Here is a 16,670-nt window from a genome sequence, read left to right on the forward strand (position 1 = left end):
GAAACATAATATAAATATATCAATGTGCATATAAAACTTTACCATGGCATTATCGGATCTGACAAATGAGGAATAACAGTATGATGAAGAGTGACAAGAACCTGCATTTAACAAGAGAGGTCAGACGAGATACACTGAATTGAGGTATGAGGTATTTATCTGGTCTAGTCGGTCAGGGGTGAGTTGGTAGTACACCGCTTGGTAAAAGAGATGTTTTTATTTCTGGATCCTTAATATGATTTTCTTTTCTTTCTTTATTTTTTTTGATACTCAATAAAATATACTTCAGATAGAATATATATATATATACTACCTTGAAAACACTAAAATCAATGATACCTCTTTATACACATCAAGAGGGAGTGACAGCCTAAGAAACGCCAACCATGCTTTTGTGAACTTCAATTTCATCTTTTTGGCAATCTCCAATATCGAAAAGACCAAGATAAAATTATATATTGATGTACTTTTACAGTATAAAAAAATACACGGAAGCAGAAAAGAGGCATGCATCAAAACCTTGCAAGACAACCATTAGTAATAACTAAGAAGGCAACAAATTTTGCAAAATACTTGGGAATGAAACAACAAAACCGTAATTATAATGGTAGCTCTCTCCAACAACCTTTGACAAGTTTCTGGGTACCAAACAGCATAAAATTATAAGACCTTGGCTAATTTATCAAAGAAAAGATATAAGAAACCAACTACTATTTTAAATCCTCTTGTTGAAACAAAACGAAGTCCATTAAATTTCAAGATGGTGGTTCAGTTCTTACAAGAAATCAGATGGTGAACTGAAAGCAGGAAAATGAGAGTAAGCCTTTACATCGCTGTTAGACTTGTTTGGTATGTTTTCTTGATCACCTTCCTTTGATCGTTTCCCATCAGTTCCTTTAGACGAAACTCACGAAATTCGTACAGTAAAATGGAAAAGTTATTGCATGCATTCCAGATAAAACCCAGCCTGAGTACTGAACTACACAGGAATTCCGAAAACCTACTTTCACACTGTACACTACAATGTCATAGGTTGGCTGGAATAATATAAAAAATGCAATAGACAGAAAAATAGTGCACAAGGTTAAGAATCCAAAACGGACATCGAGTACTTTAACCAGATGATCATTCAACAGTCCAAAAGATAAGATAGAAGGGCCAAAAAAAAAAAGACAGAAGAAGTATGCTCACCTAACTCACTCCACATTTCATAATCAGGTTTTCCTTCTTTAGTCTCCAGAGGAGGGATGTGCGATAGGATATAATGTATCTTGTGAATGTCATACTCTGAGTTGCTTCGAAACAAATAAAAATAAATCAGGCAAGTTGGTAGATTTAGACAACTAAGGAAGTCATTAGTCTATTAAAGCCCTGTTATAAGGTGGTTTACTATATTTGTATAAGGCGTATAGAGAGTTTAGGATTTGTCCCTTCGATGATTTTGTTGTTAGATGGGATCATCTATTGTTCCTGGACATGGGGTGTTTTCGGTTTTGAGCTTAGGCTCCTTTATTGTAGTCTGTTGTAATTGTATTGTAGGCTATCAGCTATCTCAGACTGCTTCTGCTTCTGCTCCCTACTAATGAAACTTCTTTATACCCGGAAGAAAAATATAAAAGTGATAATAATAAAAATAAAAGAATAAAATCGGAATGTAGACCCCCAAAGGTTTCTGACTTGGACAGAGTGTGCCCCAAGCCTTTGAGAGAAAAGTCACTCCCTGAAAGCCTCAAATCCTTTTCTGGAAAACCTAGGGGCGAAGACCCATAGTCCTTTGAAAGTTTTAGTAATAATCAAGGTTTTATCACCATACTGAAATCAGTTACTACAATAATTCACTGCTTTCACGCAATGTGATACATTCTGTTGCCTCGAGAAGATGAGACTTGGTGAAGACAAAACAACAGACAAGTAAAGTTGAGAGCTAAAAATGCAAAAAAAAAAGTATCAAGTTTTGCATGACTGACAAATCACCAGAATAAAGGCAAACCAAAATTTCTAAATCTAAAAATCTTTTCACGCAAACCAAAAGCAAGAACAGAGCACAAGAGGGGCATGCTTAGTGTATATTATCTACTACTACATTCATGATAAGTTCAATGCAAACTATTTATCTTTTAAGCAAGGAATTAATGCAAGCTCATTATGGAGTCTTCAGCACAATGACATAATACATAATGTACCACCTGCAAGGGAGATTATTTATAGAAGTAAATACAAGAGTTGATGTGATACTTTATAGCAAACGCCTCAAGTAAGGTAACACTTGATACCAAAACAGCAACATCACTAATAGTAAATCGAGATGGATGTACCTCAACAACATATAATCTAACCATCCATCAATCTGAAAAAAACAAGCTTAAACTAACTGAAAAATATATAAGAAATTTTTAGGTGGAGCATTAGCCATTTCCCTGAAGCACCCATTGTTAAAAATCGCTTCTTCAAAATATTCTCTTTCTTCGTGAGTGAGTGCCGACTGCCGAGGAAAAGTTATGGGATTGAAAACTTTGGAAGACAAAATACAAAATGATGAGTGGCCTTCGAGAGTAGGCAGTACGTATTTTGACATTTTGAATACTGGAAATTATTATACAGCTGAAGTGGAAGCTGTGGAGGCTGCACAAAGACAGATGGAGAGTGAAAGATATCACGTGGCTGACTTTGGTTTACCAAATTCAAATTGGAAAGAGGCACCGCCAGCACCACACCACACCACACGGTTAAGGTTTTGGTTTCATTCTAATAGCAAACCAATTTGATACCCACGACCTCTTTAAATAAAAGACCGGTTTGTGGGATTTGTTAGGCTCAAGTTACTTATAAATTCTTCGGGATTTGTTTGTGAGTGATTGTATTCTATTTGTTTCTCTCTTTATTAGTAAAGTTCTCCTCTTTTGCTTGGTAGATTAGGCTAACGCCAAACCACGTAAATCTCGTCTCCACTTCTATTGGTTATTCGCTTTGCATTGGTAAGTATTTTAATTGATTTGTTTTTGTCGATTTCTATCACCACATTCAATCTTCTTTGTCCAATTGTCACGCTTCCGCATTAGTGTCGTCCAATCTGCTTGCTGTGCGGTTCTCAGGTATCTATATCCTCTTTTCAAAAATAAATTATGCAAGAAATAAAAATGAATTTGGTTAACATATTTAGTTCATAGATATTAATCTGGTTTTGGTCTCACCTTGTTCAGCTTGTGTGTTTTCATTCCCATGGCTACTTATATCATCTTAGAGTTTGAACATGGTTTTGGTCATTGCTACTATACACAAAGTATAAACATCATTATAAAAGTCCTCATATTATCGAAAATAAAAATTAAAAAAAAAATCTTTAAACAAATCCTGCGGTGATCGATGATGTCGCCACTTCGATGTTGTTGATGCGATCTTTAGCTCCTCCTTCTTCCAAGCAGTAGATGCTTTTTTCCGGCATGTTGCAAGCTAACGCCACTCGCCACGGGCCGCCTTAGCCTTTAATGCACATTTGTTGTGAAGCTTCATCTTTCTCGTTAGGTACTCTTGGTTACGTGCCTCGCCTTGATTTGTGAGGTTTTCCATATCTGTTTGTCAATGTTGTGAATGATATGAAATATTAGTGAATTTTAGAGCTTCTTCATCTGAAAGGTGAAATATTGGTGAAATATCACACTTGATATTTCACCTTGAAATCGCATATGAAATATCAGTGAAATCTATCTCAATTGAAATATACATTTTATGTTTTTTCTTTTATCTCAAATGAAATGAAATATGCATATATGTTTTTTGTTAGATCAATCTTGAAAATAGAAATTTTAGATCGATAATGAGGTTTAGTAAGTAATTAACTAATGTTTTTTGTTAAATCGATCTTGAAATAGAAATTTTAGATCGATAATGAGGTTTAGTAAGTAATTAACCAAATAATAAATAATTAGAGACATAGAGAAGAACATACCTCGGTAGTTGAAGAGTTAGTTTGGTAAAAACGAGGGGGCTGTCAGTCGAAAAACGAGGGGGGCGGTTTAATGAATTAATGATACGCTAGAGGCTAGACTTAAAAGTTCATAAAGACATACAATACGTGTATACATAAAACTAAGCATTGTGCACGTGCTTAATAAAATATATGTGTGGATGTTCATATGATGTTGTAAAAAACATTATTAGCCATATGTTTGTCAATGTTGTGAATGATGTGAAATATTGGTGAATTTTAGAGCTTTTTCATCTGAAAGGTGAAATATTAGTGAAATATCAAGTGTGATATTTCACCTTGAAATCGCATATGGAATATTAGTGAAATCTATCTCAGTTGAAATATACATTTTATGTTTTTTCTTTTATCTCAGATGAAATGAAATATGTGTATATGTTTTTTGTTAGATCGATCTTGAAAATAGAAATTTTAGATCGATAATGAGGTTTAGTAAGTAATTAACTAAATAATAAATAATTGAAGAGAGAGAGAGAATAACATACCTCAATAGTTGAAGAGTTAGTCTGGTAAAAACGAGGGGGTTGTCGGTCGAAAAACGAGGGAGGCAGTTTAATGAATTAATGATATGCTAAAGGCTAGACTTAAAAGTCCATAAAGACATACAGTACGTGTATACATAAAACTAAGCATTGTGCATGTGCTTAATAAAATATATGTGTGGATGTCCATATGATGCTGTAAAAAACATTATTAGCCATATGTTTGTCATTGTTGTGAATGATATGAAATATTTGTGAATTTTAGAGCTTCTTCATCTCAAAGGTGAAATATTGGTGAAATATGAAATCACATATGAAATATCAGTGAAATCTATCTCAGTTGAAATATACATTTTATGTTTTTTCTTTTATCTCAGATGAAATGAAATATGCGTATATGTTTTTTGTTAGATCGATCTTGAAAATAGAAATTTTAGATCGATAACGAGGTTTAGTAAGTAATTAATAACTAATGTTTTTTGTTAGATCGATCTTGAAAATAGAAATTTTAGATCGATAATGAGGTTTAGTAAGTAATTAACTATATAATAAATAATTGAAGAGAGCGAGAAGAACATACTTCGGTAGTTGAAGAGTTAGTTGGGTAAAAACGAGGGGGCTGTCGGTCGAAAAACGAGGGAGATCGTTGTAGGCGAGATCCGAAAGTTTTTGCCGCTGCTGATGCAGTTGCCTTAGCTCCTCCTCCTTCTTCCGCAGCTGATGTAGCTTTTTCATGGCCCGATGCAAAAATTGCAAACCGATGTCGCGTTTCTGCTGCCGCTGCGCCGCCCGCCCCTTCCGCCGCTGCACGCATGTTGTGCAACTTCATCTTTATCACAAGGTATTTTTGGTTGCGTGCCTCGTCTTGAATCACCAGGTTTTCCATCTCTGATTCGAGATTGTTGGCTTTTTATGGACTTCTGAGTCCTGGACTGCATGTCCTGCCACTTGTGGATGTCCATATGATGCTGTAAAAAAAATATTATTAGCCAAATATCACACTTGATATTTCACCTTGAAATCACATATGAAATATCAGTGAAATCTATCTCAGTTGAAATATACATTTTATGTTTTTTCTTTTGTCTCAGATGAAATGAAATATGTGTATATGTTTTTTGTTAGATCGATCTTGAAAATAGAAACTTTAGATCGATAATGAGGTTTAGTAAGTAATTAACTAAATAATAAATAATTGAAGAGAGAGAGAGAGAGAATAGCATACCTCAATAGTTGAAGAGTTAGTTTGGTAAAAACGAGGGGGTTGTCGGTCGAAAAACGAAGGAGGTGGTTTAATGAATTAATGATATGCTAAAGGCTAGACTTAAAAGTCCATAAAGACATACAGTACGTGTATGCAGAAAACTAAGCATTGTGTATGTGCTTAATAAAATATATGTGTGGATGTCCATATGATGTTGTAAAAAACATTATTAGCCATATGTTTGTCAATGTTGTGAATGATATGAAATATTTGTGAATTTTAGAGCTTCTTCATCTCAAAGGTGAAATATTGGTGAAATATGAAATCACATATGAAATATCAGTGAAATCTATCTCAATTGAAATATACATTTTATGTTTTTTCTTTTATCTCAGATGAAATGAAATATGCGTATATGTTTTTTGTTAGATCGATCTTGAAAATAGAATTTTTAGATCGATAATGAGGTCTAGTAAGTAATTAACTAATGTTTTTTGTTAGATCGATCTTGAAAATAGAAATTTTAGATCGATAATGAGGTTTAGTAAGTAATTAACTAAATAATAAATAATTGAAGAGAGCGAGAAGAACATACCTCGGTAGTTGAAGAGTTAGTTTGGTAAAAACGAGAGGGCTGTCGGTCGAAAAACGAGGGAGATCGTTGTAGGCGAGATCCGAAAGTTTTTGGCAATTATGTTTTTTTTTAACTTTCTTAATATACTAGGCTTTAAGCCCGTCCCACAGCTGGCCTGTTATAGTTATTAATATAGATCAACTGATTAAGTACCCAACAATTTTTAAAGAAAAAGCCTATTGACCTGCTTAAGCCTATTATTCAAGCCCACAGATTTAATAAAATTGTATACGCATTTATCTAATGGAAAAATGATCCATTTGAACTCTGTGATGCTAGAATTCTTTATTTGCTAGCACGGAATGTCTTTCGAAGATTTTTTATTTGCGTGATGCTAGAAAATGAATTATAGTAGAACAATCTTCAGAATTCATCTATTATGCACGTATTGATGTGTACTGTTTACTAACACAATATTAACATATGAAATGAAAAACGAAGAGGAAACTTAACATTTCGATTGAATGGACATAAAAAATAACTTTAATATACACTAACTCCGTATAACTTATGCATTTGACAATGAAGATAAAATCAACAACCATTTATTCTTCCTGGGGCAATGCATATTGTTTATTCAAAATCTTAAATTAGGAAGCCACACCATTCTCATGGGACCTTTTCCAATTTATAATGGTTTCATTTACATCCCAGTAGCCATAGACTATGTATCTAAATGGATTGAGGCCACACTATGTCGTAACAATTATAACAAAACAGTCATCGGGTTTATAAAAGAAAACATTTTTTCAAGATTTAGTGTTCCAAAAGCCATCATCAGTGATGGTGGATCACATTTTTGCAATCGAGTTTTTGAACATATCATGAAAAAATATAGAGTAACCCACAAGGTTGCAACTCCATACCATCCTCAAACAAGTGGTTAAGTAGAAGTCTCTAATCGAGTGATTAAGCATATCTTGGAGAAAACAATTAATCCAAATAGGAAAGACTAGTCTCTCCATCTGAACGATGCACTATGGGCATACAAAACCTCTTTTAAAACACCTATAGAGATGTCCCCCTATAGACTTGTCTTTGGAAAACCTTGTCATCTGCCAGTTGAATTAGAGTATCATGCTCTGTGGGCAATAAAAACCCTTAATTATAATCTCGATGTGGCAGGTGAAAAGTGTAAACTACAAATAAACGAGCTTAAAGATATTCGAAATGATGCTTATGACCTTTTAAAAGATTACAAAACCAACATGGAAAAGATTCATGCATACAAACATATTTTACGAAAACATTTCGAAGTTGGTCAAAAAGTTTTGCTTTATAACTCTAGATTGCATCATTTTCAAGAAAAACTGAATACTCGATCGATTGGTCTTTTTAAAATAACAGAAGTCACCCCTCACGGGGCTATTACTTTAAAGAACCATAAGGACAACAATACTCTTAAAATCAATGGTTAGCGCCTCAAACATTTTCATGAGCTACGGTTTACGAATATCGAAGAAATTCTTTTCCAAGATCCCATCTACGAAGATTGAATCTTTTTTTCCGATGTATTCCTTTCCCATTCCATTCCATTTTTTGCTTTAAGGGGATACATCAATAAGATAATCGAACCTCTCTCTCTCTGAAGAAAAAAACTGGTCCAAACAAAAACTCGATTTTGACGACGAAGATCCATGAAGTGAACAAATAGGAACATTCAACACAAGCCTAATTCTAACATTAGCAGAATAAGATCTCTCCATTCCTCTGGTTTTCATTATAGGCCCACCAATCCACCAATAAAACTAGTAGGACTACTTGAACTTATTTCCAAACCATGAAAAAACAATTTTAACTGAAGAATTCACTCTTGGACTATCACCCACATATATTATATATATATATAATATATATGGAAAGAGAACTCTATTTATCGGAAAAAAATAATGGGAAGAGAACGTTGAATTACTTGAATATACCACGCGGTCCAAAACCATCAATCATAAAAAGTGATTCTTCCAGCTTAATGTTGGTTGAATCCAAGTACAATGCAACTGCTCCTTAGTATTGTAGATATCCTCCCTACAAAAATCGCCAAACGAGGAGTGCCATTTGCGCGTCTCAAGGGAATAGAACACACAATTGTTCTCGTCATTGTACGATATGGGGAAATAGATCTTGTTGTGGTTTCTTTTGTTTGTTGCCTTCAATAACATCGACGTAGAACGACTAATAAACAACATTTTATCACCCAAACTGCGCAGTTTTGTCCATTTCTTGGTCGAAAAGTCAAACTTGTGAACCTCAACCCAGCTTCCATTGCGACCCACAAAGACGGATAATATTTCTCCATTGCACTCCACCAAATAGTTTTGGTCAAAGGATTTTTTGGGTAGGGGCGTAGTGAGAATCCTCCACTCGCATATGTTATTCTTGAAATCAAAGACTCCCAAATGTCTTTCATAACTTAAACAGTAGAATGCTCCATCATAGAAAACAGGATTGTGATTACCAAGTAGAATCTTGACGTGGTTCGCAATTAATCTGTCAGTCCATGCCTGGTTTCCCAAACGCACATAATCGATACGCACATAATCTGTTGAGAAGGTGTTGACGCCAAAAACAATACAGTCCGCAGAAGTTGGCAAGGATGAAAAGGAAAGACCGCGGAAAGCAAAATCCCTTGGCAAATCTGGGAGGTCGATAGTTACTTTAGTAAAAGGGTTGAAAAAGAACATTGAACGATCGCCTTTAGACATTAGCAACCAACCGTCCTTTGAGAAGCAAATTCTGGCCCCCCTAAGCTCTGTCCTATCAACACAATGCGTAACATTGAACACTGGATCAATGAAACTGCATGTGCTTTTCTTTCGATTAGAGTACATGAGCCAAGGATATTGAGTTGTCACGCCAGTTGTATCAGTAGTCCAACGGATTGGAGGAATAGACGCCCATTTTTTGCATACAGGACGAAAGTTCATGTAGTCATCAGCTGAAGGGAGATGCTGAGCTATTGAAAGTAGAATATCTCTGGGAAGGTCAATCCAGTACGAGCCTTCTGATTCCTCCACTCTTTCCTTTGTAACTTTTACAATTTTGTTCGTTTTCTCTATTTCCAGTTCATCCCAGATGGTTGTATTTGCATTCTCTTTGTAGACTTTAACCAACCTAAAGAATGTAAACTACATATTAGAATTGAACAATATAAGAAATTCTTCAACAAATATGAAGAAGCTAAGTAAAAGAACATAAGAAATATACAAAGGCGACAAAAAGATCTTCAAGCACAGTGGAGGCGCGGAGCTATAAACCTAATCACAAATTTTAAATGGAAGAGTAACGTGTGCACTTATAATACCTGTTACTGGGCATTAACCAAAAAGGTGAGTAAACCGGTGCCTGCAAATTAAGACAAGGCAGATAAACTGATAAACTCTCATCTCCTACACCAAAGACATACAAACTATTCTTTTCCGCAAAATGGATAGTGTTTCCCTTGATTCCTGAGTTAGCAACAGATAAAGACATATTACCATATTTCGACAAGAAGAACACCGTTTCGCCTAGACTTTCCACTGTCACCCAAGCCATTTTGGTGAAATCCATCTTGAAAATTTCAACATATTTGAGCGGATCATGCTCGCCTATATGATGTAAGAATACGTAGTATATTTCTCCATAAGATTCTACCATGTATGACCAAAAGCGATGTGCTTCAGAGTAATGACGAGGCCTCTCAATTTGAAACCACCTTATTGACATGGTGCCACAACCTTCTCTGTTAATAGTAGCAAAAATGTCATTACTAGCCGTGAAGGCATAAATGGTTCCATTGGAGCAAGTAATGACTTTGTTAATGATGTCATATGGATTGTGATTTACAGTATAGTACTGCTTTGTCCATTGTTTATCTCCTAGTTGCCAAAACAAGAAAAAATTATTCCCCACAAGCAAAACCATACAATCTGGATCTGTAGGCGGAGATGTTAGAATGCACGCATTAAAGCGATCAATGTCATGTAAATTTGTAGATGGTAGACGAATTATTCCAGAAGTGTCAGGATTCCACAGAAAACAAATGTCTTTTTTAAGCGTCCAATAATTCTCATATTCAAAACCCCTTATTACCAACCACCCATGCATTGATACCAAACAACATCTCTCCCGAACCTTGCGAAAGTTCTTAAGAATAGATCTTTTGTTCGGATCAGATATGTTGAAGAAGTTATGTATGTCTCTATCTTTTCCAGATGGAAAGACAAGCCAAGGTGATGGTCCGGGAACATGTGGAAGAAAACTTCTTCTTGTTTCTTGCATGGTTCGTCTTTTCTCTGTGAAGTAGTAAGTCAAATTACATAGAAAGTCAGTTGGTAATTCAAAACATTAACATGCATGGAAGTTCTTAAGCAGAAAAGATAGATTTCGTAATCACATTGCACAAGTATAGATAAGAAAATAAATTAAAAGTTGAATAAAATTTCAAGTTGATAAAGAGTTTAAAAAAAAGAAAAAAGAAAAGAGCTGATCCTTGACTTATGTAGCGAAATTGCAGGGTTTGTATTTCTGGTTAATTTGTGATATTACCTACCTCGATTTGATAGATGCTCATAGAAAGCTCAATCACTCGATATCTAGTTCCTTAAACTTGCATACTCCTGTTATGTGAAGGACGAAATGTATGGTATTGAGAATTTATGTCAAACTGAAGAGTTTATCTCTGGTAAGGAATCCTAGTTTTCTTTGATCCTAACTAAATCTAAGCCGTACTTTATTCTTTTACTCAAATTCACCGTGGATTATAACTAAAACTCATTCCACGAGACTGCAGTTTGCAAAACTATCAAGTAAGGCATGGAACGCATTGATAAACAAAACGAAAATAATAAGAAGCAACTCTTATAGCGATAGTCAAACAACTAACATTCAAAACAGATCCGATCGAAGATGTAACTAACCTTGCATGTGATGCCAAGGGCAAAACGTGCCTCTCAGAATTTTGAGAATATAAAGAGGACAATGAAGGAGATGTTTTTAAAGTTAACTGCGAACATATATGGCTTGTTTATATGTAAGGCAATTTCACCTTTGATGATTCGGGAAACAATGATAAAAATAATAGACACTATGAAGAAACTATATATCGCCATAATACTAACCTGAGCCTAATTGCCTATTTCTCAACATAGGCCTCGTGCCACAATAAGAAGTTTAATTATTAAGACCCAATAACTATAAGCTACTAAATTTGTAATACCTACTATATTCTCGTCTTCTCCAATCACTCTCATAGTCTCATCCAACTTTTTTTAGTTTCTATCTTTAATTTGACTTCTGTTTTTGTGAATCCTTCATCCTAAAAAAACACTTAATCTGCGCTACAATTCTTAATTCAGATTCACCGGAGATGGGCCAAGGAAAAAATCTGACTCACAAACAGCCAGCCATTATTTGTTTCAGCTGATTAATGTGGTTCCCCTGAAGAGTTCGTTCCTGCCATCTCATTGGATGAGAACTTCCTAGCCTATAAGAGGATCGACCTATATATATGTATGTTACTTCCCTGGCCCTGTCACTGTCACTTGAACCTTTTCGCAGTTCATTTTCTGATGCATCTGATAGTAATGACTCCAGTGCTCTAAGGCACCAAATTCGCAAATTCAAATTTCTTATTTCATATATTCATATATAGTGTGAGCATGCGATATCCAGATGGATTTTGTATAAACATTAAGTGCCAAACTTATGATGGATGACTCTCCTACAAAAGCAACTCCACTTTCCATTTCTTGCTGCGGCATGAGAATAGACTGCTAGTTAGCAGCTTTGCGCCTAAGCAGGTGTTGCACGTCAAGAGCATTGATCTTAGATGCCAATATGAAGTCATTTTCAGTCAACCCACCTATGCAGCAACAATTTGAAGAGTATTCAGTAATCGGGTATACATATAATACATTCAGACTCACTTATAGTATCAACTTTCATTTCATAAAGTAGTAAACCAAATCAATACTAGAAACAATTGTGGACTTCAAAATGATATTCATTTCATGTCCAACACACTTGTACTGCCTTCATCAATGTTAAACAGTGCTTTACCGCAGCCCAATTTCAGTGAACTCCTCGCAGCACAACTCACCATATAGAGTAAGTCCTATGCAATTAAAGAAGCAGACACTGGCTTGGCAGTGGGGGATAGGCGTGGGCCTAGGCTAAACTAGGCACCTTTGGTGCAAGCCTAGATGCTTCTAGGCGCAAAGAGAGCCTACGCCATGGAGATTGGTTCCCAGTGACGTTCCTCATAAGAAGCAACACAAAAGGCTTCATTCACTTTTCTCTACAATGGTATAAATGCCCATTGTACTCTCGTTCAAATCCAAATCCATTGCTACGTTCATAGTCCGTAACGTAGCAACCGCACCTCATTTTTGGTCAATGCCCTTTTCATATCGTGAAAATACTACTTTAGGCTCTGACCTAAAAAAATTCAGTGTCCTTTACTAAGACCAACAATCCATCTAGCATAATCTGGGTTTTCACTTTTCTTACTCATATTCAAACTCTTGCTGTACGCTAGAACTAACTATCACATAAAGACACAAAATTAAGGATTTCTGAATTGGTTGGTTCCAACAAAAGGTACCGTTATGCAAAGTGGGATTCTCTAATCTTCCTACAAAGCCACACAGTTCTGACACCAATTTCTATAGCAGGCACCATTATCGACCAGTCACCAATAACACATTACTAAAAAAAATGCTCTAGCTAAACCATTCAGAATATGTATTCGGAAATTTGAATGTGTAATATTTGCAGCATAAAAACCAAGTAAAAGCTGCAGCTCCACATAATGACTTCAGAGTAGAAATGCTTACTAACAGAATGCGTCCATATATCAATGTTAACATTGTTCCACCCAACAAGATGAAGGTCAGGATGGTGACCTGCATTGATGATGATAGAGTGTCAGACTAAAAAATCTGTTTGGGAAACTATTTGTGCCAACCTCAGTAATAGACAACACTAGGAGCAACTCCACATTCCACATTTCCTCAACAGCCGAAAAAGAAAAAGAAAAGAAACAATATAGTGGATACCTCACAAAGTCGCACTATGAAATAACTTTTGTAGCAACAAGATGCCAGAGAATACTCCAACATCGGTGAGATCAAAACAAAATACACAATCAGGTAAAGGCAGCAAATTCTCCCAGGTCTCCAATGTCCCACACAGACAAATTACTTGCGCCACACATACAAATTATTGAGCGAATTTAGGTGTTATCTTAGGATAATGGATGCACTAGAATAAGTCGTATTCCTAATTTCCTATATCCAAATGAAAGAGACAAAAATCAGAAACAAATGGCACTTATATCCACAGATGGTGGGCACCAGCACACGATGGTAGTTCACTAGTATAAATGATGTTACATATATATTTCTTTGTATAATGCCTATGGATTGGTTGAACCAATGTCTTCTCTTGCATATGGCTTCTGACAGAATCAACAACATGGAGAGGCCAAAACATTTAACTTCCCAGTTTCAGAAGCCTATTTCAGCGGGGATTTAATGCAATTTGGCCATTCTGAGTGGTGTCCTCCCCTCCCTAATACCTAATACATTGGATGCCCAGATATCCTATCAATCTTTGTTAATCCATAAGATAAGAGTTAACTGTATAAGACCCACATGAGGGAGGGCCTAAGAGAAGGAAAAAAAATCTATGTAAGATTCCAAACTTCTGAAAGAGCCTGGAGAGACACAATAACCCAGATTATTACCAACTCTTCAAGCAAAACACCACCCATTACCGGTTCTTCAGAAATCCAATAATAGGCATAGCATTGATCATAATGACAACTGTATTGGAGATGAAGATATCTCATTGAAGATCCTAATGTTCTTTATACATAACGAATGATCACTCATAGCCTTGTACTAGAAGGCAAAAAGGAGGGCTGATCCAATTAGCACCTCCCAGCTGCGAAAGATAAATTCAACAACTTGTATGCCACAAAAATCTACCTAAACAATATTAGATCTAGTAAGGTTGATGGAGCTAGGAGGAAAAGACTAAAGAGTGAAAAGAAGTGGCAAGTACCTTCTGCTTCAGCAACTTCTGCTATCACCTGAAAGAAGTCCAATCCTTTAGTAAAACCCTTCACTTTCCATGAGCGCTTCAGCTTCAATATACCACCATCATTTACCAGGTCCCAGCCAGGAACCTATTATGAACATATAAAACTCAGAACCACTAACAGGCAAAACAAAAACAAAAAAACAAAGTTAACTGGTTACAAAAAAAAAACCTTTGGAATCAACAAGCGAGCTGCTTCTTCGGTCATTGGCCGGATATCCTTTGAGTCACAGGGTACACATTTCTTGATTGACAAATCTATCAATTTCCCAGTAAAGAGCGTCAATACTAGAAGTCTAGAACTGATAATGAATGGTCTTTCTAGAGAGGCATATGAAACTTCAGCTAGGAGATGTACACGTGTTTATGTCTCAGTTTCACAGATGAATATATCAACACTAAGTCCTAACATGTTATTTACAACTAAACTTGTAAAGAAAGATGAAAGATGTCATTAGGTGGCCGTACGTGAGGTTGCACTAGCTTGAAATGTCAGATGGTTTAGACAAGAAGTTGTCAACTCACCTTTGTCAGTGCAGTAAGTACGAAACCAAGGAAACGAGTTTCTATTTGACGACACTTTGACATGGTCTGGTAATATCTCAGTTACTTGAATACTTGAGCTGTATATATAAGTATAACGTTTTTTTTATCTCCACGTAAGAAAGCCTATCTAATATATGCATAACTAAAGAATCAAAAGAAATGAATAAAAGCATGATTGTAACAGAGAGAGAGAGAGATAAAGAGGTGTACCATCCATGAGCTGTGAACTGATTTTTGAACAATGGTATTATAAATGGTGTCTGCAAATAACAATAACAAAAACATATATTGGGGGAAAAAACGGAAGAAGAAAGGGGTGTTTGAGTTTTAACTTACTGCCTTGGTGGAAGAAGAAGAAGAAAAGAGGAAAGGCCTTAACATTCGATTCATACTTTTGATTGCCTGATCACTTATTTCTGCATGTTTATCTTTGACTTAGTCGGCACAGCAATAGCATTGATGAAATATTCCGGAATTTTAATTTCCGGTACGAAATATATTTCGCTGTTTATTTCAACCTGCTCGTATTTTTACCTGTGAGTGTATTCTCTTGCTCAAGTAGTCAAGTCTACAATGGCTCTCTCTTCTCCCTCTCTAGCAGGGAAGTCAGTGAAGCTAGCACCATCCACCTCGGAGCTTCTCTTTGGTGAAGGAAGAATTACCATGCGAAAAACTGTATCCAAGTCGAAACCTGTCTCATCAACTAGCCCATGGTACGGTCCAGACCGAGTGAAGTACTTGGGACCATTCTCCGGTGAATCCCCATCTTACCTTACTGGGGAGTTCCCTGGTGACTATGGTTGGAACACCTCTGGACCCTCAGCAGACCCAGAGACATTCGCTAAGAACCGTGAAATGAATCAAAACACTTGATCCCCAGAGCTTCTTGCACGTAATGGACTCAAGTTTGGTGAGACAGTGTGGTTCAAGGCTGGTGCACAAATCTTTAGTGAGGGTGGATTAGACTACCTGGGCAACCCAAGCTTGGTCCATGCTCAAAGCATTCCAGCCATCTGAGCTACACAAGTTATATTTTTGGGTGCTGTGGAGGAATACTGTGTTGCCGGTGGACCACTGGGTTGGCTTCTTTGTTCAGGCTATTGTGACTGGCAAGGGTCCTATAGAAAACCTTGCTGATCCAGTTAACAGCAATGCCTGGGCCTCTTCCACCAACTCCGGCAAGTGAGCGAGTAATCACTGATTGAGTTCAAAACCCTCTCACCCTAAATTGAATGTGCCATGAGGCAATGCATACAGGGTGAAGTTTTCAATTATTTTTGGTTTTTTTTTCCTTTTGTTCTTTTACTGCCCAACACTGTTGTTTGTGAATGTAAGTAAATTTGTGCAATGCGTTTCAACCTTATGACTAATTTGATTAATTCTTTGGCTGACTACGGTTTTGCTTTTATCAGTTTTCAAAACAGCAAAATACTCAGTCCTTGGCGAAAGCAGGCCAAGAGAAGCGTACTGGAAACTGAGCTTAGAGGGGCCATGAGAAGTGTTTATGAAGTTTTGAAGTGAAGAAACTACTGAGAGTGTACCCTGTCCATAGAGGGAGAGGTTTTGACATGACTGTAAGTACGTGACACCAGGTAAAACTCCCATCTCCCAACTCATAATATTATGAGAAACACAGTGAAGTCTCTGATACAGAGTTTAAATCCTACTCACAAACTACAAAATTTCCAAGAACAAAAGTCACAATTTACTGCCTCCTTTTTCATAACTAGGTATCTT

At 36.2% G+C, this 16,670-nt stretch overlaps 2 protein-coding genes, 2 long non-coding RNA genes and 1 pseudogene across 17 annotated transcripts in view; 2 read left to right on the forward strand and 3 right to left on the reverse strand.

The window, feature by feature from the left end:
* LOC147519022 (uncharacterized) overlaps positions 1-16,670 on the reverse strand; it is a 54,367-nt gene that overhangs the window by 4,586 nt on the left and 33,111 nt on the right. The window contains exons 1-3 of one of the 12 annotated variants that reach the window (XR_015211967.1): positions 1,192-2,718; positions 340-894; positions 43-101 (exon numbers count right to left, since the gene is read on the reverse strand). The exons of 9 other annotated variants lie outside the window; for them this stretch is intronic. This is a non-coding gene — a long non-coding RNA (uncharacterized LOC147519022). Of the gene's footprint in view, positions 1-42; positions 102-339; positions 1,135-1,191; positions 2,719-16,670 lie in introns of those variants that run through there. 2 more of the 12 variants (XR_015211971.1, XR_015211964.1) reach the window with 2 other exon arrangements.
* LOC147519023 (uncharacterized) lies at positions 240-3,867 on the forward strand. The gene is made up of 2 exons (XR_015211974.1): positions 240-2,857; positions 3,808-3,867. It is a non-coding gene; the product is annotated as an uncharacterized LOC147519023 (long non-coding RNA).
* Positions 8,213-11,769, reverse strand: LOC147519024 (uncharacterized). Its single transcript, XM_086590679.1, has 3 exons — positions 11,204-11,769; positions 9,607-10,579; positions 8,213-9,416 (listed from the first exon to the last, which is right to left on the reverse strand). Exons 1-3 carry the CDS (start codon positions 11,208-11,210, stop codon positions 8,249-8,251), a joined length of 2,148 nt encoding a protein of 715 aa, XP_086446805.1. The 5' UTR covers positions 11,211-11,769; the 3' UTR covers positions 8,213-8,248.
* Positions 11,897-15,375, reverse strand: LOC147519025 (pterin-4-alpha-carbinolamine dehydratase 2, mitochondrial-like). 3 transcript variants are annotated; one of them, XM_086590682.1, is made up of 7 exons: positions 15,270-15,375; positions 15,144-15,160; positions 14,913-15,010; positions 14,560-14,645; positions 14,352-14,475; positions 13,121-13,189; positions 11,897-12,147 (listed from the first exon to the last, which is right to left on the reverse strand). In XM_086590682.1, the coding sequence occupies exons 1-7, from the start codon at positions 15,321-15,323 to the stop codon at positions 12,059-12,061; spliced, it is 537 nt and encodes a 178-aa protein (XP_086446808.1). In that variant the 5' UTR covers positions 15,324-15,375; the 3' UTR covers positions 11,897-12,058. The 3 variants fall into 3 exon arrangements, with proteins under 3 accessions (XP_086446808.1, XP_086446806.1, XP_086446807.1); XM_086590680.1 differs by having other exon boundaries at positions 15,144-15,193; positions 15,270-15,371; XM_086590681.1 differs by having other exon boundaries at positions 15,144-15,193; positions 15,273-15,347.
* Positions 15,505-16,454, forward strand: LOC147519026 (chlorophyll a-b binding protein 40, chloroplastic-like; annotated as a pseudogene).

Source organism: Coptis chinensis, chromosome 2 (assembly GCF_015680905.1).
Source record: "Coptis chinensis isolate HL-2020 chromosome 2, ASM1568090v1, whole genome shotgun sequence".
Taxonomy (NCBI): domain Eukaryota; kingdom Viridiplantae; phylum Streptophyta; class Magnoliopsida; order Ranunculales; family Ranunculaceae; genus Coptis; species Coptis chinensis.

Coding starts and splice junctions, on each gene's coding strand:
- LOC147519024 (XM_086590679.1), bottom strand. Junction 9,417..9,606: donor TGGTTAATGCCCAGTAACAG/GTATTATAAGTG, acceptor TACATTCTTTAG/GTTGGTTAAAGTCTACAAAG.
- LOC147519025 (XM_086590680.1), bottom strand. CDS start 15,323: ATGAATCGAATGTTAAGGCCTTTCCTCTTTTCTTCTTCTTCTTCCACC. Junction 13,190..14,351: donor AGAAGTTGCTGAAGCAGAAG/GTACTTGCCACT, acceptor TCATCAATGCAG/GTCACCATCCTGACCTTCAT. Junction 12,148..13,120: donor TATATGGACGCATTCTGTTA/GTAAGCATTTCT, acceptor GTTGCTGCATAG/GTGGGTTGACTGAAAATGAC.